Source organism: Eurytemora carolleeae, unplaced genomic scaffold, assembly GCF_000591075.1.
Source record: "Eurytemora carolleeae unplaced genomic scaffold, Eaff_2.0 scaffold143, whole genome shotgun sequence".
Classification (NCBI taxonomy): domain Eukaryota; kingdom Metazoa; phylum Arthropoda; class Copepoda; order Calanoida; family Temoridae; genus Eurytemora; species Eurytemora carolleeae.
The window spans coordinates 337,992-364,034 of record NW_019396656.1 but is presented as its reverse complement, the minus strand read 5'-3'; the positions used below and the strand labels follow the sequence as shown (position 1 = coordinate 364,034).

Here is a 26,043-nt window from a genome sequence, read left to right as displayed (position 1 = left end):
TACAAATACGCAAACAATTAAAGCGTCATACGTACACAGTACAAAACAACACGAGCAATTACGCAATACGCATTTGTATATTTTTTTCAAAGAACATAGAGGAAGTTTAAATTCATTAAGAGCATATTATGGACTTTAAAAACGTAATAAATGCGCATTTTTTATAAGTATTTGTTATTTATATTTAACTTTTCATGCTGGTTCATTGCTGGATTGTGTGTTTGTTTAATGGCTACAGGATGAAAAAAAACCCAGAGGTGCAGGAAAAAACCTAAATAAAAATATAGAAAGATAAAAAAGAATTGAAGAGAAAAAAAGACAGTTTAAAGAACGAGTGTAAAAGAAAATCCGGAAAATAATTTTTGGAAATCTATGATATTTTTCTATTCCAGGAAAATGCAAAAATGGTTGAATAGAGTGTAGAAGATCTTAAGAGTTAAACATTTTTTTCTGGATTGATGTGAGAGGTAAGCATTTTTAATAATAAAATATATTATGTTGTATCCGGATTTCAACATTTTCTGACATAAAACTTTTCATATTTAGAGAAAGTACGTAATTTTTATGATTTGTGAAGGATTCACGTAGACGTAATTAAAGTTTTTAAACAATCTATTGTTCAGGAACTATTAAAACATGATGCGTGTCTTAAAGATTCAGACGCAAAATTTCATCTTGTTGAGGTTGAGGTTGAGGTTGAGGTTGAGGGTTGAGGTTTGAGGTGCGAAGCTCTTGAAATTCCAGGGTTTCTGCCATGAATTGATTTGATAAGGTCGTGATTCAGACTATTTGCAACTTCGTCCTTTGTACAAAGTGCAGTCCAATACATTGAAATAGATTTGTCGTAGTATATATCCGGGATACAGACAGGGGGATACAGGGGGATACAGGGGATACAGGGGATACAGGGGGATACAGGGGATACAGGGGGATACAGGAGGATACAGGAGGATACAGGAGGATACCAGGGGATACAGGAGGATACAGAGGGATATATGAGGATACAGGGGGATACATGGGGATACAGGGGGATACAGGGGGATACAGAGGGATACATGGGGATACAGGGGGATACAGAGGGATACAGAGGGATACAGGGGCATACAGGGGGATACAGGAGGATACAGGAGGATACGGAGGATACAGGGGGATACAGGGGGATACATCAGGGAAATACAGAGGGATACATATTGAAAAGTGGAGAGGCAAAAAGTAATAATGAATAAACATAATTTAAGTTTCTTTAATTCGTTTCTTGTTTTATTCTATTGATCAATTACGATTTATTTACTTAATTATTGCCTTGTTCTAACTACGAATTGGAAAATTTAAGTATTAACTGTGGGAAAATATGTTGTTAAGTTGATTATAATTTCAAGTTTGTATATTTTTACACCTAGCAGAACAATACCTTCTCATTCATATACTTATGCTTTGTTTTAAGACCATGTCTAAGATTCTTACGTTTATTGAGAAAACAATGGAGGACAATGTTATAGAGACAATCGTCGTACTATTGAATGCCCCTTCGATAAAAAATAAACCTCTGATTTTGCCATGCTAAGTATAGTGCCCCTTTAAACTTTTTTTCGGAGCAAAAATTAGATTTTTTAGAAGTTAATAATGTTCATTTTCGAAGTTTCTTTTGAAAGTGCAGCGTGAGGATTTTTATTACAGAGAACTTTATTTCTTTTCAAGATATCTTACTTATTGTTTCTCAGATAAAGGTTTTACCATTTTAAATCGGTGATGTAACTGATAAATAAATAAAGGGTAACTTGAAATCACAAAGGTCCTTTTAAGTGCAAATAGCGTGTTACTACTTAAGTTTAAATTGCACCATGCGACCGACGGGTTTCCCGACGCTCTAGCACTCTCGTACGTGAAGCGATCCGACTGGCAAGCACATATTTGGAACAGCAGAGAGCCTGCCTATACGCACATGGGGGTCCCACGAAATATGACTGTTGTTGATTCGTTTTGAATGTCTTCTTCCATATATTATATTGGATATTAAAGACTTTTTGCATGGCATTTCGTTAAAAACATCTTTTTCTCAAATATATTTTAATTTGAAATCAATTTTACAATAATATAAATGACATACAATATTTTTCAATATCAATGGTCCCTTTAGCGAATAGCTAGCGTGTTACTACGTGAGTAACCACAAACCCAAAATCTGATGAATAATAATACACTGAATAAAAGGAAAATATCGAGTTCTTTCTAATTCTAGTTCAAATAGTTCAAACTTCAATCTAAAGTATAATTTAGACTTTTTATTTAGTCTTACCTCTATATATTACGTAAAATACTTTAATATTTTAATTCTTAGTTTTCGATTTATTTCTTTAAATATATTGACTATAGAATTTTGTATTTGTAATCTTACTTCTATCTGTTGGGTCTATAAAAAGTGTTTCTAGCGAAAAGGCTAAAGCGTTTTCGCGAAATTTTTTTTTCACGACCTTTTCGCTTCATTTTTGCGAAATTTTGCTTCAAGCTGTTTCGCGAAAAAAGGCGAAAACTTCGCGAAAAAAATAGAAGTTTTGCAAAATAAAAGAAGGAAATTTCGCGAAAAATACAGAACTTTTAACAACAAATGCAAAATTTTAGTGAAAAAGTTGCAAAAATTCACCAAAAAGGCAAAAGTTTTAGAATACAAGACTAATTTCAAAGCAGAGAATTCCACAAGTTCTTTTGAGCAATTAATTGTTGCAGCTAGAACTTATGGTTTTCAGAAAATTTTCGCATTTCGCGAAATTTCACTTCGTTTTCGCTTCATTTATTTTCGCGAAAAAATGCGAAATTTTTTTGCGAAATGTTTCGTTCGCTGGAAACCCATAGTCTATAAGGAGAAAATTGTTAAAAACGACTCATGCTGAAGAATGTAGCGTCCATACAAATTCAGAAAATTTCAATATACAACTCGGATCTTAAAAATCAATTTAATTTCAAACAAATCATTCAGATATTACAACCGAAAATCATCGATTATTTTTCGATACATTCAAATATAGTTAATATTTCAATCTTATTATATATATTTTGTACAGGGTGTCCCACGAAACATGACAGTATGCAAGAGGCCTTGAATGTCGTCTTGATTTTTGATATAATTTGCTGCGTTTATTTGTCAACCTAATTTTAGAAGTAAATTTCTAGAGATAATAATCACAAAATTCCCCTAGTCCTGCCATTTCCGAAATGTGGTCTGCATTTTTGTGCTTTCAATATTGCCCGAGATATGAACAATTTCATTTAGATTTCGACAATTTTGCTTTTATTTTACAAAATTGAAATCTGAACCAAATTCTTTATATCTCCGGTAAATATTGAAAGCACAAAAAACGCAGACCAATTTTTGGAAATCCCAGGGCTAGAGGAATTATGTGATAATTGTTTCAAGAATCATACATGTTAAAGTAGATAGAAGACTAAATGTCACAAATAAATTGAAATATCAAAGACGACTTTCAAGTCGTCTTGCTATTGTCATGTTTCGTGGGACACCCTGTATATAAAACAAATAACAAATATTAAGAATATTATGAGAAAATGCAATTGTGAGCAAGGGCGTGCACATAATGTGGGGGGGGGGGCTATGGGGGCTTAGCCTAACTCCAGGATCAGTATAAAATCTTTGGGTTTCAGGGGATTTTTAGGCCTTAATGGACGCTGACTGGTGAGCTCCCATTCCTCAGAATAAAAAAAATTTTAGAAGGATGAAAAGGGAAGAGTGGAATGTCTGGAAGAAAGTAGAGGGGGGGGGGGGGGGGTTAGGACGGAGAAAAGACGTCTAAAAGTGAAAAATTGTTAGTCCGTGTGTTCACTGTCACTGTCAGTGTCCAGTGTCCAGTGTCTGTATAAGAAGTGTAGAATGATTAAATCCCTGGGAAAACTGAAGAATATAAAACCTTCAAAACTTCTTCTCTTATATACTCACTTTTAACTTGAAGCCTGGAGCAAACATAGATTAGTCACATTAATCAACCGCGGACTAAGCTTCACAGCTACCATGTATATTATACAGGGTTACGCACAAAGGATGAGGCTTCAAAGACGACTGTAGTGAACTTATTCTATCTGTATGTTTATATTTATAATTCCCTGCAACTGTAAACTTTTATCTTTTTTTGCCATATCATTGAACAAGCCGTGAACATACTATATTTTAGGCAAAGGGGGAGGGGCTATATTTCAACTTAGAATTGTCATATTTTAAGAGTTTTCTGTCGTCTTTGCAGTCTAATCTTGTGTTGGTAACCCATTATAATATACATTGTATTGTATGTTACAGGGTTACACATAAAGGATATGACTTCAGAGACGACTGTCCGAACTGCAGACGCAGAGAGGAATTTATTCAGTCTTAATGTTTCTTTTATATGTAAATTTTTTTTTTTGCGAAATCAATAAGTTTACCATTTAAGAACTTTGTTCGTGACAGAAAACTAAATTCAAGGAAACCAGTTGTGGTGCAGGGTTACTCAAAAAGGATGAGACTTTATAAACGACTGTACGGAATTAACACTGGTTGTTTTTCTTTATTCATGATTCCCTGCAACTGTAAACTTGTTTCTTTCTTTGCCCAGTCATTAATAAGCCATAATTAGACCATATTCACAACAGAGTACTTAATTTAACCATGGAAACGCCACATTTAAAGAGTTTCAGGTCGTCTTTACAGTCTTTATATATTTGTGGGTAACCCTGTATGTTGTATAACCCTGTATATTGTATATCCAATCCTGTAGTTTGGTGAAAAAATCGATTTCTTTAAAAACTGCATGGAGAAGTGTAAAATTGTGCTCGAGACCAGAGGCCCCTGTCCTTGTTTTTTCCCTAATTTTCCAGTGGGGGGGTAGTCCCCCTTATTTTTCAGTGGGGACATCCCCTCCTCAATCCTTTTATGTTCACGATATCTTAAAATATATAAAATATCTTAAAATTCTTAAAATAAAATAATTTGATTAAGCTCATTGCGAGGTTTCGTGAGAAAACCATTTTTACTACCTGCTTTTCTATCTATCTATCTCATTGTCTTGTGTAGTAGAGTGTACACTTTCTACACTGTTCTTTTAAAAGTGAAGTGACTAATTCTTTTGTAATTATGGTTTAAACATGTTTAAATCACGAATTGCAAGAAAATAAACTTTATTTAAGACTGGATATGGTGTCATTTAACTTCAGGGATCATATATATGTACCAACCTATAACGACGTTTATTTATTTAATTAGTAAAATTTGATTAAATATTGTTTTATAGTTTTTTGTGTCTTGTTTAGTTTTCCTGTTCATGTTATACGTCATAGTATAGTTCCTGTTCATGATATAGGTCTAGTATAGTTCTTGTTCAAGATGTATGTCTATAATAGTGTTCCTGTTCATGATATATGTCTGGTATGCCTCCTGTTCATATGTCTAGTATAGTTCCTGTTAAGGATGCATGTCTAGTAATAATTCTTATTCATGATGAATGTCTAGTATAGTGTTCATGTTCCGTTCTGTTAATGATATATGTCTGGTATAGTTCCTGTTAATGACATAGGTCTGATATAGTTTCTGTTCATGATATATGTCTAGTATTGTGTACTGTTCATAATGCATGGGTAATTCCTAGTATACGATTTTTGGACCCCCCCCCGCTCCCTGTCTTAACCTAACCTAACCCTAAATAATAAAAAATAAATAATAATAAATTTGCTGAAAATAAGTGGTCATGTACAAAATTGATAGAAGGGAGGGGCCGGGGGGAGGTCCAAAGATCGTTCTCTAGGACATACCCTGATATATATGTAGTATAGTTCCTGTTCATGATATATGTGTAGTATAGTTCCTGTTCATGATATATGTGTAGCATAGTTTCTGTTCATGATATATGTGTAGTATAGTTCCTGTTCATGATATATGTCTAGTAAAGTGTTCCTGTTCATGATATATGTGTAGTATAGTGTTCCTGTTCATGATATATGTGTAGTATAACTCCTGTTCATGATATATGTCTAGTATAATGTTCCTGTTCATGATATATGTCTAATAAAGTGTACTGTTCATGATATATGTCTAGTATAGTGTTTCTGTTCATGATGTATGTCTAGTATAGTGTTCCTGTTCATGATATATGCATAGTGTAGTTCCTGTTCATGATATAGGTCTAGTAAAGTTCCTGTTCATGATATATGTCTAGTATAATGTTCCTGTTCATGATATATGTCTAGTATAGTGTTCCTGTTCATGATATATGCATAGTGTAGTTCCTGTTCATGATATATGTCTAGAATTGTGTTCGTTCCTGTGCAGTGTGCATGGTATATGTCTAGTATAGTTCCTGTTCATGATATCTGTTTAGTATATTGTTCCTGTGCATGGTATATGTCTAGGATAGTTCCTGTTCATGATATCTGTTTAGTATATTGTTCCTGTGCGTGGTATATGTCTAGTATAGTTCCTGCTCATGATATAGGTCTAGTAAAGCTCCTGTTCATGATATATGTATAGTATAGTGTTCCTGTTCATGATATATGTCTAGTATATTGTTCCTGTTTATGATATATGCATAGTGTAGTTCCTGTTTATGATATATGTCTAGAATTGTGTTCGTTCCTGTGCATGTTATATGTCTAGTATAGTTCCTGTTCATGATATCTGTTTAGTATATTGTTCATGTGCATGGTATATGTCTATGATAGTTCCTGTTCATGATATCTGTTTATTATATTGTTCCTGTGCGTGGTATATGTCTAGTATTGTTCCTGTTCATGATATAGGTCTAGTAAAGTTCCTGTTCATGGTATATGTCTAGTATAGTGTTCCGGTTCATTAAATGTGCATAGTATAGTTCCTGTTCTTGATCTATGTATAGTGTTCATGATATATGTATAGTATAGGTCCTGTTCATGGTATCTGTACAGTTAGTTTCTGTTAATGATATTTGTCTAGTTTAGTCCCTGTTCATGATATATTTAAAGTTTAGTTCCTGTTCATGATGAATGTTTAGTTCCTGAATGGCAAATGTCTAGTATAGTTCATGTTCATAAAATAAATGTCTTTATAGTGTTCCTGTTCATGATATATTTCTTGTATTTTTCCTGTTCATGTTATATGTCTAGTATAGTTCCTGTTAATGATATATGTCTAGTATAATGTTCCTGTGCATGGTTTATGTCTAATATAGTTCCTGTTCATGATATATGTCTAGTAGTGTTCCTGTACATGGTATATGTCTGGTATATTTACTGTTTACTGTTTAGGATATATGTCTAGTATAGTTCCTGTTTAGGATATATGTCTAGCATAGTTCCTGTTCAAGTTATCTTTTTTGTAGGATTTATCTTGCGCGTTTATCCCNCGTTTATCTAATTGCGCCTCAAGGGCTATCTTTATTTTGCATTCATTGAAACAGTTTTTACAACATTTAATTAGTTTTTAACTGATAAGCAGTTTATCAGTTTACACAGGCTTCAGCGGGTCCTTTACTTATTTTTTTTTATCAGTTAATCAGTATACATAGACCCTAGCGGGTCCTTTACATAATTAGTCTTTCATCAGTTTATCAGTTTACACAGACCTTACCGGGTCCTTTACTTAATTTGTCTTTCATTAGTTTATCAGTGTACACAGACCTTACCGGGCCCTTCACTTAATTAGTCTTTCATTAGTTTATCAGTTTACACAGACCTTAGCGCGTAGCGGTTCCTTTACTTAGTCTTTTATCAGTTAATCAGTATACACAGACCTTAGCGAGTACTTTTCTTAGTCTTTCATCAGTTTATCATTGTTCACAGACCTTAGAGAGTTCTTTACTTAGTCTTTCATCAGTTTATCAGTTTACACAGATCTTAACGAGTCCTTTACTCAGTCTTTTATACGTTTATTAGTATACACAGACCTAGCGGATACGTTACTAAGTCTTTCATCCGTTTATCATTGTTCACAGACCTTAGCGCGTAGCGGTTCCTTTACTTAGTCTTTTATCAGTTTATCAGTATACACAGACCTTAGCGAGTTCTTTACTTAGTCTTTCATCAGTTTATCAGTTACACAGATCTTAACGAGTCCTTTACTCAGTCTTTTATCAGTTAATCAGTATACACAGACCTTAGCGGGTCCTTTACTTAGTCTTATATCAGTTTATCATTGTTCACAGACCTTAGAGAGTTCTTTACTTAGTCTTTCATCAGTTTATAATTATATTTGAAGTTTTATTCTATTAATAATGCATATACAGTGTTACATTGTTACAGTGTTACAGTGTTACAGTGTACATGCATTATACATTCTGACTTATTAACAACCTCTGATTACACTTCACATATGTTCAACACAAAGGGAATTTGAAAACATTGATTTATTTCAAGAATTTTCTTGATAATTTAACCATTGTTTTCATGATTTTAATGAATATTTATTGTTGATTTCAAATATTAATGTATAGAACAAAGGGGTTATTTGTTTGTTTGTCTGGGTGTTTATTTGTTTGTTTGTGTCCAATAAACGTCAAAGGAAAAAATGTTGGCAATCAATATTTTTCAAAATTCGCCAATTTAAATAGAAAAATCCGCCAACATTTGAGAATTATTTAAAATGGCCACTTACAGCGCTCTGCAGTTTAACACTTTAGTGATAACACTTTTTTTGTTTAACAATTAATTAACAACAAAAAGGTTAAATTCTAAAAACTTAGTCTTTAAATGTTATATGAAATGATTTGGCGTAGAAAAAAATCAACACAACTGCAGGGAACCCCGAATGAAAGAAAGAGGGTTAAATACATTCCGTTTAATTCTCTGATTTCTCCCTGTGTATTTAAAGCGCTCAAACTAAACCTTTTTAATTTAATGTTTTTAATTTATTCCAGTGCTATATATGGTCTCTGAGTGTTAAGATTTATTTGGTAATTGATTTGTATAATCTTTAAATAATTAGTCTTTAATTAGCTTAAGCTTATCAGACATTTGGAATAGATGTCAACATTAAAACTCGTATTTGCTTTCAGATAAGAGCTGTCGTGTGAGTAGTGATAGATCAATACCTAGATCGATTATTTAATTAATCGAAACGAAGTTGGGTGCATATATATAGGCACTGTTTGTCCTGTAGGAAATGATAAGGTGAGTTTGATCTTTTCCATAAGGGAGGGGGGGACCATATCATTATTAAAGGGAAAGTAAGCGTAATTTCAAGTGACCCTCCAAGCTAAGATGGCAATGTCCGATTTACAACGTTATCCTTGAAAGTGTTATCTGATCCAAAAATGTGGAAGACATTGTCGTTTTTCTGACTTGAACAGTGTCCATTCAGATAATTTCTCGATTGCTTTTTATAATCAAGAAATGCGCAAGTCACTTTCGCAGAGAAACCACAAATGAAAATTAACGGGTCAAGGGAACAAAAATATTGATATCTAATTTATACTTGATCAGATTTAAGTTTTAAGGGTTCCGTTATTTACAGGGCATTGCCATCCTTAAAATACGCTTACAGTCCCTTTAATGTTTACCAGAGGGGGCTACAATTCTCTTTCCCTTTAGGTTTTTTTTAAGGGTAAGAAAAAATCCCTTCTTCTCCAGGGTGGGGAAATGACCCTCCAGGAGTTCCCCTTGATTGGGAAATTTAATCCTAACCCTTCAAGACCAGTTTCCGACGAGCATGTTCACTAGAATTAGTTCCCTTTTTACTTTTCAATTTACATTGCTCCGAATATGGTTCATGCTTTTCACTTATTATCATCTCTTAAGCCCCCAATTCCTCCAAAAAAATTAATGACGGGAGGGCGAGAGTGGGTTGGTGTGCCAGGAGGGGGGGGGGGGGATAAGATGCACTTCAAGTAGAAGGGAACTAAATAATTATCAAACTATAGGTTAGGGAGATAATTATTGAATTCTGAGATAAATGTTAAACTAATCAAACATGTTTTATAACAATTAATGTACCGTAGGTGTTGAGAAGTGCATGCATTACTAAGTATTATTTGAATATTTAAATTTTTTCATGTTCTCTGAGTCAAATGATTCTGGTTTCTGTCAGTAGTTAATTGAATGAATTTAGTTAATTTAATTCATTTGTCATCTCGGTGGTTTTTTATATCAAAGCTTTTATTTATCATTTATCCCCCCTCCCTCATAAAAATCGAATTCAGCAAAAACATAGAAGTCATTTATTTTAAATAACAAATAAAATGACGCAATAATCTATTTTTTCAAGATATTTTTTGTTCGACAAGATGGAGATAAAACATTCGTTCATTTAGTTTTTGTATTCTGATCCTATATATTGTAGGAGGTATGGAGGGTAGTACAGGGGGTACTGTAGTTCCCCCAGGTGGTGGGGGAGCTCCTGTATTCTGATCCTATATATTGTAGGAGGTATGGAGGGTAGTACAGGGGTACTGTAGGTCCCCCAGGCGGAGGGGAGCTCCTGTATTCTGATCCTTTATATTGTAGGAGGTATGGAGGGTAGTACAGGGGGTACTGTAGGTCCCCCAGGCGGTGGGGGAGCTCCAGTAGTTAGGAGACTCAGAACACTTAAAAGGAGAAAGGAAGAGAAGGAGAGTAGTAAAAATCAGGTGATTTATTAATCATAAATTAATTTATATTTAGAGAAGGGATTTTAAATAATGATTTATCAACTTTCAGGTCAAATTAGAACGAGTTCTAGGCCTTACTGTTTCCAGTAATGCCAGCCTCGCCACAGCACCATCTTCAGGTAAATTATCCTCGCCACAGCACCATCTTAAGGTAAATGAGCCTCGCCACAGCACCATCTTCAGGTAAATTAGTTTCGCCAAAGCACCATTTTCCGGTAAATTAGCCTCGCCACAGCACCATCTTCGGGTAAAACAGCCTCGCCACAGCACCATCTTCAGGTAAATGAGCCTCGCCACCGCACCATCTTAAGTTAAATTAATCTCGCCACAGCACCTCCTTCAGGCAAACTAGCCTCGCCACAGCAATATTTTTAGGTAAATAAGCCTCGTCACAGCACTATCTTTATGTATCTAAACTAGCCTCGCCACAGTACCTTCTCTATGTAAATTAGCTGAGGAATAAAATCACATGTCTAGATTAAGAACTGGAAAACAATTAAAAATGACTAATATTTTAGGTTTGGTAGCGTACCCTGCAGGATGTACTGTTGTACTGTTTAACCCTCGGAAAAATAAACAGACCCATGTTGGGAATCCTGGAAGGAAGACGATTACAGCTGTTGGATGGTAAGTCTTTGCGCGGTCTTTTTGCCGCACCCGAAAACATTGTTTTTTTCTAATCGACCATTTTCTGTTCATTTTCATCTCTTCCCCTCAAGCTTTATTTCTTTCCCCACTGCACGGTTGAGGGGGGGGGGTCGCTTATTTTACATATATTTCATGCAGAAGTATAAAATAACGATAATGCTTGAAGGAAGATGAATTCTAGATCATAAATCTATTGCATTTAAAATTTGAATTAAATGATGCAAAAGGTTCGCTGAGAGTGGGAAGTGTTAGAGTTTTGATAAAAAAAATTTTCTAGTCCAAGCCACATTCTTCTCATTTTCTCGTCCGAGCCACCTCGAAATATTCGTCTTCATTATTATATTTTTAGTGTCCGGCTCTTTCAAATAAAAATATTTTTTGAAAATCCGGCGACGTGAAGCCATACCACATTAGACACGGTTAGACTAAAATATTGCAAAGTTGTATCATGTTTGAACCTTTAAATCCATGAGAATGATGTCAAACTTTATTTAAGGTAAAATCTCTTCTGCCTGTGTAATGCCGAATTTTTATAATTTATAAGTATATCAATGGATTTTCTTGAACGTTGTCTTTAATCATTCAATATCCAACCATATAAAACCACATTGGGGGTCTTCCACTATCTTTTTTATTTATTTTTTTTTTTTNTTGATGTGCATTAAGCCATAGTTGAAATATTTTCTATTTGTGGAGGGCATTAGAGGTCATTAGAGGTCATTAGAGGTCATTAAAGTTCAATTTGATTTTATTATAGGAATTTCGAACCCTAATTAGGCGTGCATCCAAAAAATTGGAAGATTTGAACCAAAAATGAAGGCAGGGCCACCCCCCCCCCCCCTACATCAAATGTGCCAACTCCACCATCCCCTTTATTGATCTCGTACTAAATCACTATTGCCTGTCACAAGAATTTATCCAAGTAGATGATAATGTGGAATTTAAATTATTTAAATCATTTGCTACAATTTACTCATGACAACCCTATGAATTCAAACAGTATTTTTATCTGTAATCCAAATTTAAAATTTTTATTTAAAGAAGTAGAAGAATATCAGCGAAGATTGTCGCCATAATAGTGGTCAGAATGTGTTGCGGCAATACTGAAGCTCATTCTTTCAGCAGTTTGCTGCTCAAGTGGAGGCAGGTCTGCCACTACAATTTCTCGTCCGAGCCACATACTCCTCATTTTCTCGTCCGACATACCTCAAAATTCTCGTTCTTACCCATTGATAGAGATGCTTATTTGTAGAACATAGTTTACAAAGGATATTTATGTTTTCACATTTTTAAAGTTTGTCAGGTAAAATTTAATGTATTATTTTTTCCCTAACATGGCCAGATTTTTGTCTGCAAGGGTTGGACTTTCAAAAAAGATATTATTGGAAGGACTAGGATTTTGAGGTGGCTCTTACGAAAAAATGAGGAGAATGTGGCTCAGACTAGAAATTGTTGCAGTTGGCCTTCCTCCCCTCGTTGCCCTACCCATCATTTTTAACGCTAAAACCCTACTTCTCTGCAAAAAAATCTATAAAAACACAATTTAAGTTTAAAAGTATGATTAAAAACAAGATGTTTTAAAAATATTTTTACTATTTTTTATTTCATGTTATCATCTTTTAACAAGAATTTTTTGAATCCAGTTACTTCCTGTCTCGATTTATGTAAATTGTTTAAAATTGTGGCCTGAGGCCTGAATCTATCAATCAATATATCTGAGTAAGGTTTCAAATATGGATAAAATAATTCAATATTTTATCCATTTCAACCAACCTCTTAGGCTGGTTTTAACTCTTCAGCATAAAATATCATTTACATCTTCACACTTGAAAATAATTAAAGCAAACATTTGTTAAATTTGTTAAATTTGTCAATATTTCTCGTTTTAAGGGGACTGTCAGAGGAATTTCAATTGGCCCATGGGAGTTGACTAAAAGTGATTGTTAACTAAAATTTACTAAAAATTACTGTCAATATTCTAAAGCAAAAATTTGTCAATATTTCTCGTTTTAAGGGGACTGTCAGCGGAATTTCAAATGGCCCGTGGGAGAATTAACTAAAAACGACTGTCAATATTCCAAAGCAAAAATTGAAAATTACATGATTTGTCATATTATTATTATTATTTATGTATTTAAGTCTAAAAGGTGTAAGATATCCGTTAGAACATTGTTATCTAGGTTTAAAAAGGCATATTTTCTACTTTGTCACTTTAAAGGTCACAAGAAGCTGCACAACATTCTTTAGGATTTGGTATGAAGTAAACAACGTTGTGGTTTTAGGGAGAGAATTTTATATTTACATCGAGTTTATACTTTATCAAGCAATGTTTTCCAAATATTGTTGTCAAGTTGTTAAATAGGTATATTAGTAAGATTAGCATGATGACAGTCAAGTTTTTTTCTTCAATTTAACCCTACTTCAGACTTGTCACTGTATCTTGTATACATAATAAAGTACAGGGTGTCCAAAAAAGTCTCCGCGGGACAAAACTAATTTAATCATGATTTTTTTTACCCACCTGTAATATCCAATAAGTACCAATTCTATAATTGATACGTTAAACAATTGAACCAAATCAAAAGAGTTGAAAGGTTTTTTTTTGCGACACCTTTTTCATCAGCAAACCCTTCAGATATTTAAAAGATTTTAACGAATAAGATTTTTAAGAAGCTTGACTGAACTTTATTTGAAACTTTTATAAACTCAAATATATCTATCAAGGAATTCAGACGGCTCTTTACCAGGGGCATTTTATAATGTTCATTCCAGAGATCACCAATCCCCCTCCCCGTTTGTTAGTTTACACTGTAATGTACGTACTGCTTACATGGTGAAACAGTAGTGTACAGCGTGCATCTTAAAACTGTATTGTACACTGTACATTTTATAAATGTAGTGTACACTGTACTGTACAGTGAAGTATAGTGTATAGTGTATAGTGTATAGTGTACAGTGAGTGTACAGTGTACAGTGTACAGTGTACAGTGTACAGTGTACAGTGCAGAGTGCACAGTGCACATTGTAAGTGTACAGTGTATAGTGTATAGTATAAGTGTATAATGTATAGTCTATAGTGTTCAGTGTACAGTGTAGTCTATAGTGTACAGTGTATAGCGTACAGCGTACAGTGTACAGTGTACAGTGTACAGTGTACAGTGTACAGTGTACAGTGTACAGTGCACAGTGCACAGTGCACAGTGCACAGTGCACAGTGCACAGTGCACAGTGCATAGTGTATAGTGTATTGTGTATTGTGTATAGTGTATTGTGTAAAGTGTACAGTGTACACCCCTGTCTGCTGTTTCATTCAGATAATAGTTCTATCTTGCCTGAACCAGGCACTAAGAGCTTGGTCCAGGGGTCTAGGGGTCAAATACTTAGGGTCAAGATATCAACCAGTTAGGCCTAGTCTATAAATATATATAGTACTAGGCTTTCAGGGCGCTTTGCGCCCATTTTCTATTTCAATTGTGTAAATTTTCTAAAATTTTAAAAAATAATTTCCTGGCTTTTCAAAATTTAATGAAAATCGAATTTTGTTGAGGCATTTTTTTTTAAATTTTGATTATTCATAAACATTCCCTTATCTCTCATTGTTGGTCAAATTTTGAGATTTAAACAAGATATCTGTTGATTCTTTTCCACCCGGCCATTTAAAATATATTTCTCTATTTTTGAATCAAATTATAAATAGGTTTCTGACTTTTCCATTGAGAAATAATGATTTAAAAAAGGTGGTAGGGATTCACAAAAAAATAAAATATTTCTTAATTCCAACATCTAATATTTATTGCTGTAGTCTCTGTTTGTTTGTTTGTTTGTCCGATCATAACTAAGGAACTCCTGGACCAATTTGGCACAAATTTGACAGGAGAACTGGAGAGATCCACGGGAAAGTTCTTAGTTTGGTTTTTGAGATTCTAAGTATAGTGGGTCTACTTTAACGAGAAAAATAGCTAAATTCCTAATTTCTGACAAATGGCGGGTAAAAAGTGGGAATTACTAGGACTCCCCTGGTCAACGCCGGGTTCCTAAGCTAGTTCTTAATATTGTATTCTTTAGGAGTGAGGACGGAAGATATCTTGTAACCGGAGAATGCGGTCATCTTCCCAGTGTCAGGGTCTGGGACAACCAGGAGAAACAGTTCGTTGGAGAGTTCCAGGGACATAAGGTAATACAGGGGTATAAAGTAATACAGGAGAGTAAAATGTAAAATGTAAAATAGATTAGTTCTAGGGTATACACAGGAGTTCCAGGGACACGAACAGATACAGGGACATAAAGTAACCAATAAAAAGCATAAGAATCATTACGCATTTTTCTCTTTTCAAAGCGTAATATTCCGAATTTAAGTTTTGCATTGCTGATTGTAGGGTTTCATGTTTCTACGCTGTTTGTTTTTATTTTTATCTGTGCATCTGTATTAAGCTATTTTTATCTTTATTAACATGAAGCGCTCTGTATTTATTCTTTAAAGTGTTCTCCAACAGTTGCATGAGAGAACCACGAAGCCGGTTATAACCTATATTTGCAAAAAAAAGTTTAAAAGATTCTAGTAATTTTCAATTAAATCTGTATTGCGTGCAGAGTAGGCGAGCTAATATGTATGCTAGGAAGGTAGTTTACCCCCGGTCAGTAATAAAGTGTTTAACTCTCTTCCTAGTTTACTGGAATATGTATGCTAGGAGGGTAGTTTACCCCCGGTCAATAATAAAGTGTTTAACTCTCTTCCTAGTTTACTGGAATATGTAGACTAGGAAGGTAGTTTACCCCCGGTCAATAATAAAGTGTTTAACTCTCTTCCTTTTTTACTATCCTATGGTAACTTGGAAGTGTTGTGAATAGTAAAGGCCTTTTTAATTTTTTTTCATTTTGCTAAGAAACAGATTATTTTTCATTTCCCCTGTTTTTGCCATGTCAATTTTTGTATTTACACCCTTGAGTTAAGCTTATAATTATATACCAGGGTGTTATTGGATTTGTGGGTCATGTCGTCATTATTAAATAATTAAAAATCAAAAAAAATTGTTTTAATATTTATTTTGTTGCTTTCAATTAAAAATCTAGGGGGGTGGGGGTGATTTTTAAGAACCTTTTGGGAAATAAATTCTCAAAAAAATGTTTCCCCTGGTACAGTAAATATTATTAAACTCCAAGTGAGCATAACGTGTTTACAACTAATAACCATGTATCCTTAGTATGGAATCAACTGTGTGGCCTTTGCTCCCAACAACAAATACATTGTCTCGGTAAGTTTAAACACATCCTGTAGATGTATTTATATATACAGGGGGGTTAAAACAATTCTCAACCTTATAAGCTAGGTTTTTGTTGATTTTCAAGTTGTTTTTTACTCAAAGCATTTACAATCTAACTAATATTTTCAAGAACTTATGAATGTTAATCCAAATTTTTATTAAAAAAAAATTGTTTTGCCATTGGAAGTCAGCGCGGCGCGCGCAAAATTACTCCAATACTACTGTTTTAGTCAACAGTTTAGAGTTCTAATATAAAGTTTAAATTTGCACACCCTGTAACAATATTTATCTTCTTAATTATATCTAACTGTAAGGATTAATCTAGCAACTTCCTTTATTTACAAAACACATCCTTCTACCCCATTAGTATTGATAATTTATCACCTTTTTTATAATTGATAATTTATCGTATTGAAGGGATGTTACTTTGCTGTCTCTTGGGTTCTTTAAAAGAGATTGTTAACATAATTTCAATCGCTAATCGTGTTGAATTCTGTTTCTTTTTATCTTTGTTGCATAAATTATGCAATTAAGTGTTTAAACATTTACTGTCAAATTTTTTTTTGAATTTGAATATCTTATTGGATCCTTTAGATCTTATCTTTTACAGGTCGTTTAAACTAGATTAAACATTTTATGATTTTACTGCTAATATAATTATTTCAACCATTATTATCGTTATTATCATCATAGTTATAATCATCCATATCATAATTTTAGTCATTATTTACACTATAATTATCAGACACGTTTTAATTTTTGTTTTTATTAGAATCATTGTTATTAGGAAATTTCTTCATTATATACATTTGTTGGATCATCAGTAATTGGATATTTATGATGCTAACTAGGATAATGATGATAAAAATGATAATGATAACTCTATATTTAATAATCTATCTATTAGGTCGGATCCCAGCATGATATGATAGTGAATGTCTGGGACTGGAGAAATAACATTAAGGAAAATAAATCTTTCTATTCAAATTTAATAGATTTTATTTTAAACAACTTGGTAAGATTACATAATCGACTTTAAAGGCTTGTCTGCTTGTATCGAGTAGACGTTAAGTTGGCTGAACCGATTATGCCATTTTTTGGGGGGAAACTTATGACACAATGAAACATTTATGGACCATCAAAGATTTTTCCCCCCAAAAATGACATTTAAAAATTTTAAGCAGAAAAACCCCGCGAAAATTTGAAGCCGATTTCATATTTAAAAGTGAAAAGATAAAATTGTTAATAGGAAAGGGGTCGCGAAGCTCCATAAAAGCCTAGTTAGATAAATCTACCGTTGTTAAACTTTTTATAGATCTTTTTAACTTTTTAAAATACATCTTTATTTTAATATCATGATTTAGAAGCTTTTTTGTGCTTCCATCTTTTTCGCATTGGGTCAAAGAAACAGCTTCGATATTTTCTTGAAATAAATTAATCTGTGTTATGGCTTTCAACATCTTTCGGCTTGAATTATGCCTTAAAATTTCCGGAAGAAATCAACGTTTTTTTCTTTTATCCTTTCGATATAAGATTTGGTTTACTAGGTGGCCAGTAACAAGGTGTCAACAAAGGTGAAAGCAATTAGTTTTGCCGAGAATGGTTCATATTTTGTCACAGCTGGGAATAGGTGAATATATTCTCGTATTTTATTATCAAATAGTAAATTATAAAAATTGTATACCTGGAAAAATCAAATATGTAAATAACTATGTTCTTTTTTGTTTAATATAACATGAAGATGACCCATTAAAACAGTTTTCAGCATAGCTAATCCTTTAAAACGTGAAAAATGTGTTCCGGTGTACAACTTTAAGCTTTGTATGGAATGGTTATTAAGTAAATTTTCGAAAATTCAACGTTAAAAGGAAGAGTCGGACGCACAGTTACTTAAACAACCCCTTCCCTAAGGGGGGGGGGCCACAAAACGTATTACTCTCCGGAAAATTTAAACAGTGGTTAAACATAACTTAGAATTGTCGTAGGAGGCTGATTTTTTGCTGACTGGCAAGCACATTTTAGAACAGCAGAGAGCCTTAGTATATATATAGTTTATTTATAAGTAAATAAATTTAAAATGAATTAAATATACTAATAGGGGGGCTGATAATCAAGTATAAAAATACCTCATTTAATTACGGTTAAGACCTTCAGTAAAGAGTATAAAAGTAAACAGAGTGCTCAGGATTATGTATACTCGAGACATCTGATTGCAAAACTGGGAACTCTGTTAACTCTTTGTACTCTGTGTTCGTCTGTAATATTCTTGTGTAAATACAAATTAGAACTCTCTTCCCGGAAGTTCTTTGTTCATCCTAATAATTTTAGATTTTGCTTTATTATTCAAATCTAACTGTTAACTAGTGAATGGTTGAATAGTTAATTGCATAATATTTGATAAGTTTGTCAGTGCTAGATATTGTATATGTGTTACAGTAAAGAATAAGTGTTTTTATTTTATTGAAAATAATTTTTTCCCCCAAGATGAAAGGTATGTTTGACCAAACAGTTACAAATCTTTTAAAAAGATTTATTCTCTGAGTCCGGGATTTTAATTAATTTTTATTAAAACATAAAAAAATAAATAAATGCTGATATAATAGTTTAATAAAAATAAAATTTTTTATCATATTCACAAAACATGTTAATATTAATTTTTGAATAACTTTATTTTTTAGGCATGTTAAATTTTGGTATCTTGAGTACAGCAGATCTGCAAAATACAAGGAACCTGTTCCTCTCATGGGAAGGTATTGTGTATTGTGCTGTATTTTAGTTCACTGCACTGCGGTACTGTACTGTAATGTACTGTGCTGTACTTTTCTTTGCTTTACTGTAATGTTCTGTACTGTTCTGTTCTGTTCTGTACTGTGCTGTACTGTACTGTACTGTACTGTACTGTTCTGTACTGTACTGTACTGTACTGTACTGTACTGTACTGTACTGTACTGTACTGTTCTGTACTGTACTGTACTGTACTGTACTGTACTGTACTGTACTGTACTGTACTGTTCTGTACTGTACTGTACTGTACTGTACAGTGATTTACTGTAATGTACTGCACTGCACTGCACTGCACTGCACTACATCGTACAGTACTGTACTGTGCTGTTCATTATAAAAAAAAGTTGTATGGATGAGTGCATAATCCAAGAAATTGTGTGGATGAGAACTTACTATCATGTTCTCTGCAGATTGATTAAAACTTCGTTTACTTTCACTACTTATTTAGTAATTCCTGGTATTTCTAGTTCACCTTTAAACATTCATTCATTGCATTATTTTCCTTCTTATTTAGCCCCCTTTTGATAATTTCTCTTTCCATAGAGTTATTCAAACGTAATAATCTTAGTATTTATTTTAATCGCATTTTTATTATTTTTTTTCTAGATACCTAGATACCATGCCTATTCTTTATTCCATATTTTTATTTTTAACCGCAATTTGGTTAACATTACATACCTATGATTCTCCTGACAGATGGACGTTAAGTTACTTAACGTCCTTTGGGACAATTTAGTAAAATAACGAGCCTATCTGCGATATTTTGTATAATATATTTGCGCGTTTTCATCTGAAATGACGATAAAATAGTGTACAACTACTTTTTCTAGAGATTAAAATTTATACTTAACCGTCACGGAATTTCTCAACAAACTTTGGCAAGCAAAATGTCCCTAATTTCCCTGTTAATTAGTTGTACATAATTAATTATAAGGTGCGTCCTTTCTTATATTAACATGTTAATATTAATTAACATTATTTTCCTTCTTTATATTAATATTTCTTGATTAATCTCTTCTTCATCACATCCATACACATTGCCACATACGTTTATTGTAATTTCATGTTATTATTAATTATCTTGATTCACGGTATTTGTAGCTTCTCTTGCTTCCTTTCTCTGTATTTATATTTTAAATACGTCCTTTATATATATTGATCATTACATGGTATTTATAGTTTACTCTTTCATTCATTCATCATTATATTCTATAATCTCTTCTTCCACAAATTCACGTATTATCATTATTATCATAGCATTCATTGTGGACATTATTTGGTTCTTCGTATCTTGGTTCCTAGTTTTCCTAGAACCTCAATATTTACAGTTCTAATCTTTCTTTCAGTCCTTATAAATATCAGGCTAAAAGGAAAAATAAAATTTTGTTAAAAAATGGCGTTTATTTTTAACTATTTAGTTCTATATCCACCTTTTTGAAGCTATCAAGAGCTTAATCTTTAAAAAATAGCTGTCTAATGAGTTTGTTACATTGAGACGTAGTTCAAGTAATCTTTTTTTTTCCTTTTTTTCATGTATCTTCTGCCAGAGTCAATATTTGACATGGTAGAAGAAAAGCAAATGCTTAGAATGAATAAGTTTGAAATTTTTCGTTTTTTAACACACAGTGCCAAATTTTGATCCTGAAAGCACATTTGACGGGTATTCAAAATATCGGTAAAAAGAAGGAAACAAAAAAGCCATCTTAAAGGCAGTTTAAACTGCACCCTGCGACCGACGGGTTTCCCGACGCTTTAGCACCCTCGTACGTGAAGCGATCCGACTGGCAAGCACATTTTAGAACAGCAGAGAGCCTTAGTATATATATAGTTTATTTATAAGTAAATAAATTTAAAATGAATTAAATATACTAATAATTTCTATTTTAGGTCTGCTATACTGGGTGAGCAGAGGAATAACTATTTCTGTGATGTTGCATGTGGAAGAGGGGAGATGGTAAGTTTATTGCAATAATTTCATCATTTAAAGGGACTGTCAGCTTAATTTCAAGTTTCTATGCAGGAGTGGCACTACCCGATTCAAAAGTACCCTAGAAAACCGTTACCTGTTCAATAATGTGAAAGATATTGTCTTTTTTTTAAGGTTTTAAAGTGTTTAATTCTGATAATGATCCAAAATGATTTCCTGCAGTAGAAATGCGCAAGTCACTGAGAAACCACAATTTAAAATAATTTATTTTCAAAATTATAAACATTGATGTCAAATTCATACTTGATTAGGGTATCGGGCATTGCTGGATCCCGTGATTCACATCACGGAAGCTCCGATTTTAGCTGAGCCTTCAAGAGGTTTTCTGAAATAAAAAAGTAAAAAGATTTCCATCCCACCTGCCTTTCAATGAATACTGAATTTATGAATTTTGTAGAATTGTGCAATGTGTGCACTCAGGTCCGTTGTGTCGAGTTGGGTTTTATTCCTCTTAACTAATTTCAAGCCATGATTGGGGTTTCCGTATTCCTGACATTCACTTCCTCTAGTTCACTTCCTTTCAACATGGTATTATACAGTTATTGTTTGTTTTAAATAACTGTAAAACCTGTTTTTTTCAAATATTTGGATAATGGGCGAATTGAACTTTTTCGCCAACAGAATTGTATTTAGTCTAAAATATTTAAATATAAAAATGTTTTCAAAGATTGAATATTTTTCGAGTGTAATGAGAACTTATTTTCACCACAGAAGTTTTAATCATTTTGTTGATAAAACCGAGGTATTAATTCCCCCCCCCCCCCCCCCCCCCATCCGGCCGTGATAGCAAATTATAATTTATCACCTTTAATATGTTATTTCAAAGTTCAAAATTATCATATTTTTAATTTGAATTTTGTAGATATTTTAGAATCAAAATAATATAATAATAATAATATATAATAATCATATAATCATATAATATAATCATCTATTTAGTAGTATCTGAATATATAAAGATGTAATCTCTGTTTGTTTGTCCGATTTTAACTTATGAACCCCGATTTGCCTCAAATTTTAATTGGGGAACCCGGAAGAACCACGGGGATGTTCTTAGCTCGGTTTTAATAAACTAAGTTGCGTGGGTCCACTTTAGTTTGAAAAAATAGCTAAAATCGTAATTTACGACAAAACGGCGGTAAACGGCGGGAGTAACTATGAGTATCCCAGGCAACTCCGGGCACTTAAGTTATTGTACAATACACAAATTTCCGAAACTATGAACATAACTCTGCCTGTCTTTTTGGTCAAAAACATTCCTAAAAAACAGATTGTTCAGAGATATTAGCTAAGTTTTGATCTTTAGTTTATTTTGATAATTGTGAAGAATCCCTGTAATGAATATATCTATCTAACAGGGAGACTCTACCTACGCTATAACTAAATCTGGATTACTCTGTGAGTTTAATAATAGAAGATTACTCGACAAATGGGTTGAACTCAGAACTACCAGGTTTTTATTTTATTCATTTTCAAATTTTGAAAAATTTTCTTCATCTTTTTCTTTTTAATCATTTAATTCATTTAATTCATTTAATTCATTTAATTCATTTTATTCTATTCATTCTATTCATTCTATTCATTCTATTCATTCTATAAGTTAATTCATTTTATGTAAGTTTCTTTTTTCCATCAAATTGATTTTGTGAAATACGTTGCTTTTAATTTAAGAAGTTAAAGTTCCAATGTGTTAAGAAATCGTATTTTTTTTAACGTAAAATCTAAAATTATAAATTTTTTCTGAATAAACGGTGGAAATAAGTATCTGAAATTGACTGTAACCTTGTAGTTAATGCCCTACTCTATAAGAGTCTCTCAGACCCGGATCAATCCAAGCACAACTCAATCCCTCTTATCGGTCTACGTGGCACCAGTGCAAATCAGTTCAACAACTTTTCACTATCAATGTCAATACGGACACGATCTCGTAAACTATCAATGCCAAACACATTACAAAGCATAATTTTTGAAAAATATATTTATTCAGAATTGTTCTTTTTCCTGTATTGATATAATTTTTTTTGACTTAAAATAAGCCTTCAGTGGAAATTTAAATTATTATTAATAAACTTTGGGAAAAAAGTTTTAAAATCGACGTTTGCCTAAATTTTTGTGAAAGATAAAATTGTTAGAAATTGTTCGTTTTTTCTGATATTGATTGACATTTAAACAATGTTTGAATGTTTCAGTGCTAATTGTCTGTCTGTTGGCGAAGAGCTGATATTTATTGGTTGCGCAGACGGAATTGTCAGATGCTTCTCACCACATTCACTACAGGTAAACTCATGTACAAATGCACAAAATGTACAAAATACACACAATGTACAAAGTATACATAACGTACAAAACATTTCTCTTATTAACTATGTTACATGCTGCAAGCTGGAAAAAAATAAAGTCTTTCTAATCCCTTTATCTTAGAAATTTGAATTTTGCTGTTAAAAATCTTAAATATTCTATATTTAGACTATTTAATCTAACAGAATTCCTAGTTTGAAATATCTAAGGCCTACGACATTGGGTTGCAAAGATTTAGGGATTAGAAATTCAGCGTTTGTGGCAAAAACTCTTACAAAATATTTCCCCATATTTGATGAATATGTATGGGTAAAGATACTTGCAACCTTAAAATAAATGATGTGCTTGGTTTGAAATGTTTTGTTGTCAGATTATTTTGATCAATGTTTCTTATTTTGAGCAGTTATCAGATTTTAATACAGACATCAAAACGCAAACTACAGCAGATTATTTTAATAAGATTGTCAACAGGTCTTCATTAATATAATTTGAGACATGTGTACAGTCCTACTGTAGACATGTACAGTAGTGTGTTTAGTCTTGGTATAGGTTGTACAGCTCATCATACATTAACCAAACTTATGAGAAGTCTTTGCCGCAAACTGTGAACTTCTAATCTCAATATCTTTGCAACCTTATGTCGCGACCTCAGAGATTTAAATTCTTATACTCTGTTTGATCAAATAATCTTGTATAAAAATATATTTGGTTTACACCAATTGGTTATATATGGATTACAAAATTGAGTTTGTGACAAAGACTCAATTCCTTTATTTCTCTGTTAATGAAATAAATATATTTCTGAATCTTGATACAGGCGGAAGATAGAAAAATGAAATCTCTTGTTTAAAACTTTTTGTAACTTATTGTTAAACATTTATTCCTCTTCTAAATATTCTAAGCTTTTTCATTTTCATTTTTAAGTATACAGTACATCAGTAAATCAAATAAATAAGGGGTTGATTTATTTGTACTCTACTGTTTTGCCTGATGTAGCTGCTCTAGCTGATGAAAGTTGGCCCAATACTTAAAATATAATCTTTTTATTAATTTAGTTTGTGACAACCCTTCCTACAACCCATTACCTTGGGGTAGATGTCTCTAAAGGTTTAACCAGCTCTCATATGGCTAGCCATCCACAGGTTTGCTTAATTATTCGACTTACTTACAGAGCGGTCCGTATCATATTGGATTATCTCCAAGCTTTAAGGCCAAAAACGCACAAAATACTCGAAAAAACTAGTATTTTCTGCATACAAATTTTTTATTAGCTTTCTAAAACTTTAAATATGATTTAATTATTCTTTTAAAAGGGGACGGTTGAGATATCCTATTTGATGATGGGGGGGGGGGGGTCCATGCCTTCAGTTTTGGTTCAAATCATCAAGTGCTCGAAGTTGCTAAAATAAAACAAAATTGAACTTTAATGACCATTAATGACCTCTAACATGACCTCTGAGGACCTTGACGAATAGAAAATGTTTCAACTATAACTTTATACATATCAAACTAAAGCTAGGAACCCAGGGAATACAGTAGCAGCAACGAATCCAGTTTTTGACCTTCTAATGACCTCTAACGACCTAGAATGACCTAAAATTACCTCCAAATTAAAAATGTGAAACTAAGCCTTTATTTTAAAGTTTTAACGATTTAATTTGATGTGGGACACCCTGTATAGTGTATAGAAATGCTGAAAACAGTTTTTCCTTCTAATCATTAAAAGACCTCATTTCTGTATAGCTTGATAATCTTTAATAATACTCCTTATCAAATCTTATCTTTTTTTTTTAGTCACTAAATAATACTTTACACTTAAATTTTTTTGTATCAATTTGGAGTTTAAAAAGAGAGTGTCTCACTTTAAAAAGGCCATGGAAACCCAAATTAAATTTATACCCTAATAATTAATATGTTTATTAAAGGGACTGTAACTGTAAATCCAAGTGACCCTCCATTCAAAGATGGTGATGCCCGAATCACAACTTGAATATAATAAATAATGTGGAAGATATTATCGTTTTCTACCTTAAAGTGTTTATTTCTTACAATTTCTATATTTTTCCTGTAGCAGAAATGCGCAAGTCACTTAAGTAGAGAAACCACAAATGAAAAGAATCTGTTTTCAATGTTATACACATTGATATCTTATTCATACTTGATCAGACAAAGCTTTTAAGCGTGCTGTTGTAAATCTGGCATTGCCATCTTTGCATGAATGATCACTTGAAGATACGCTTACAGTCCCTTTAAATATATTTTTTATTTTTTAGAATGCCTTATATCCTGATGCGAGTGCTGTAAGCTACGATGAGCAGAATGGTCGTGTCTCTGTAGTGTACAACGACCACTCTCTGTATATCTGGGATGTCAAGGACGTTAGAAAAGTTGGGAAAAGTCATTCTTTCCTCTACCATTCAGCTTGCATCTGGGGACTAGAGGTAAACTAAACACCATATAAAAAAAAGATATT

The 26,043-nt window shown here is 32.8% G+C and overlaps 1 protein-coding gene across 7 annotated transcripts in view; it reads left to right on the top strand.

Annotated features, from left to right (window-relative positions):
• Nucleotides 1-381: 381 nt before the first annotated feature.
• Nucleotides 382-26,043, top strand: part of LOC111706976 (mitogen-activated protein kinase-binding protein 1) — a 51,804-nt gene continuing 26,142 nt past the window's right edge. For all 7 annotated transcript variants that reach the window (XM_023479940.1, XM_023479945.1, XM_023479943.1 and 4 more), the window contains exons 1-15: nucleotides 382-467; nucleotides 9,003-9,117; nucleotides 10,450-10,571; nucleotides 10,642-10,711; nucleotides 11,111-11,219; nucleotides 15,306-15,414; nucleotides 16,442-16,492; nucleotides 17,409-17,465; nucleotides 18,049-18,131; nucleotides 19,180-19,251; nucleotides 21,173-21,239; nucleotides 22,631-22,725; nucleotides 23,462-23,549; nucleotides 24,626-24,712; nucleotides 25,844-26,011. In XM_023479940.1, the coding sequence (XP_023335708.1) occupies nucleotides 10,455-10,571; nucleotides 10,642-10,711; nucleotides 11,111-11,219; nucleotides 15,306-15,414; nucleotides 16,442-16,492; nucleotides 17,409-17,465; nucleotides 18,049-18,131; nucleotides 19,180-19,251; nucleotides 21,173-21,239; nucleotides 22,631-22,725; nucleotides 23,462-23,549; nucleotides 24,626-24,712; nucleotides 25,844-26,011 (1,173 nt within the window). In that variant the 5' untranslated portion in view covers nucleotides 382-467; nucleotides 9,003-9,117; nucleotides 10,450-10,454. The remainder of the gene's footprint in view (nucleotides 468-9,002; nucleotides 9,118-10,449; nucleotides 10,572-10,641; nucleotides 10,712-11,110; nucleotides 11,220-15,305; nucleotides 15,415-16,441; nucleotides 16,493-17,408; nucleotides 17,466-18,048; nucleotides 18,132-19,179; nucleotides 19,252-21,172; nucleotides 21,240-22,630; nucleotides 22,726-23,461; nucleotides 23,550-24,625; nucleotides 24,713-25,843; nucleotides 26,012-26,043) is intronic.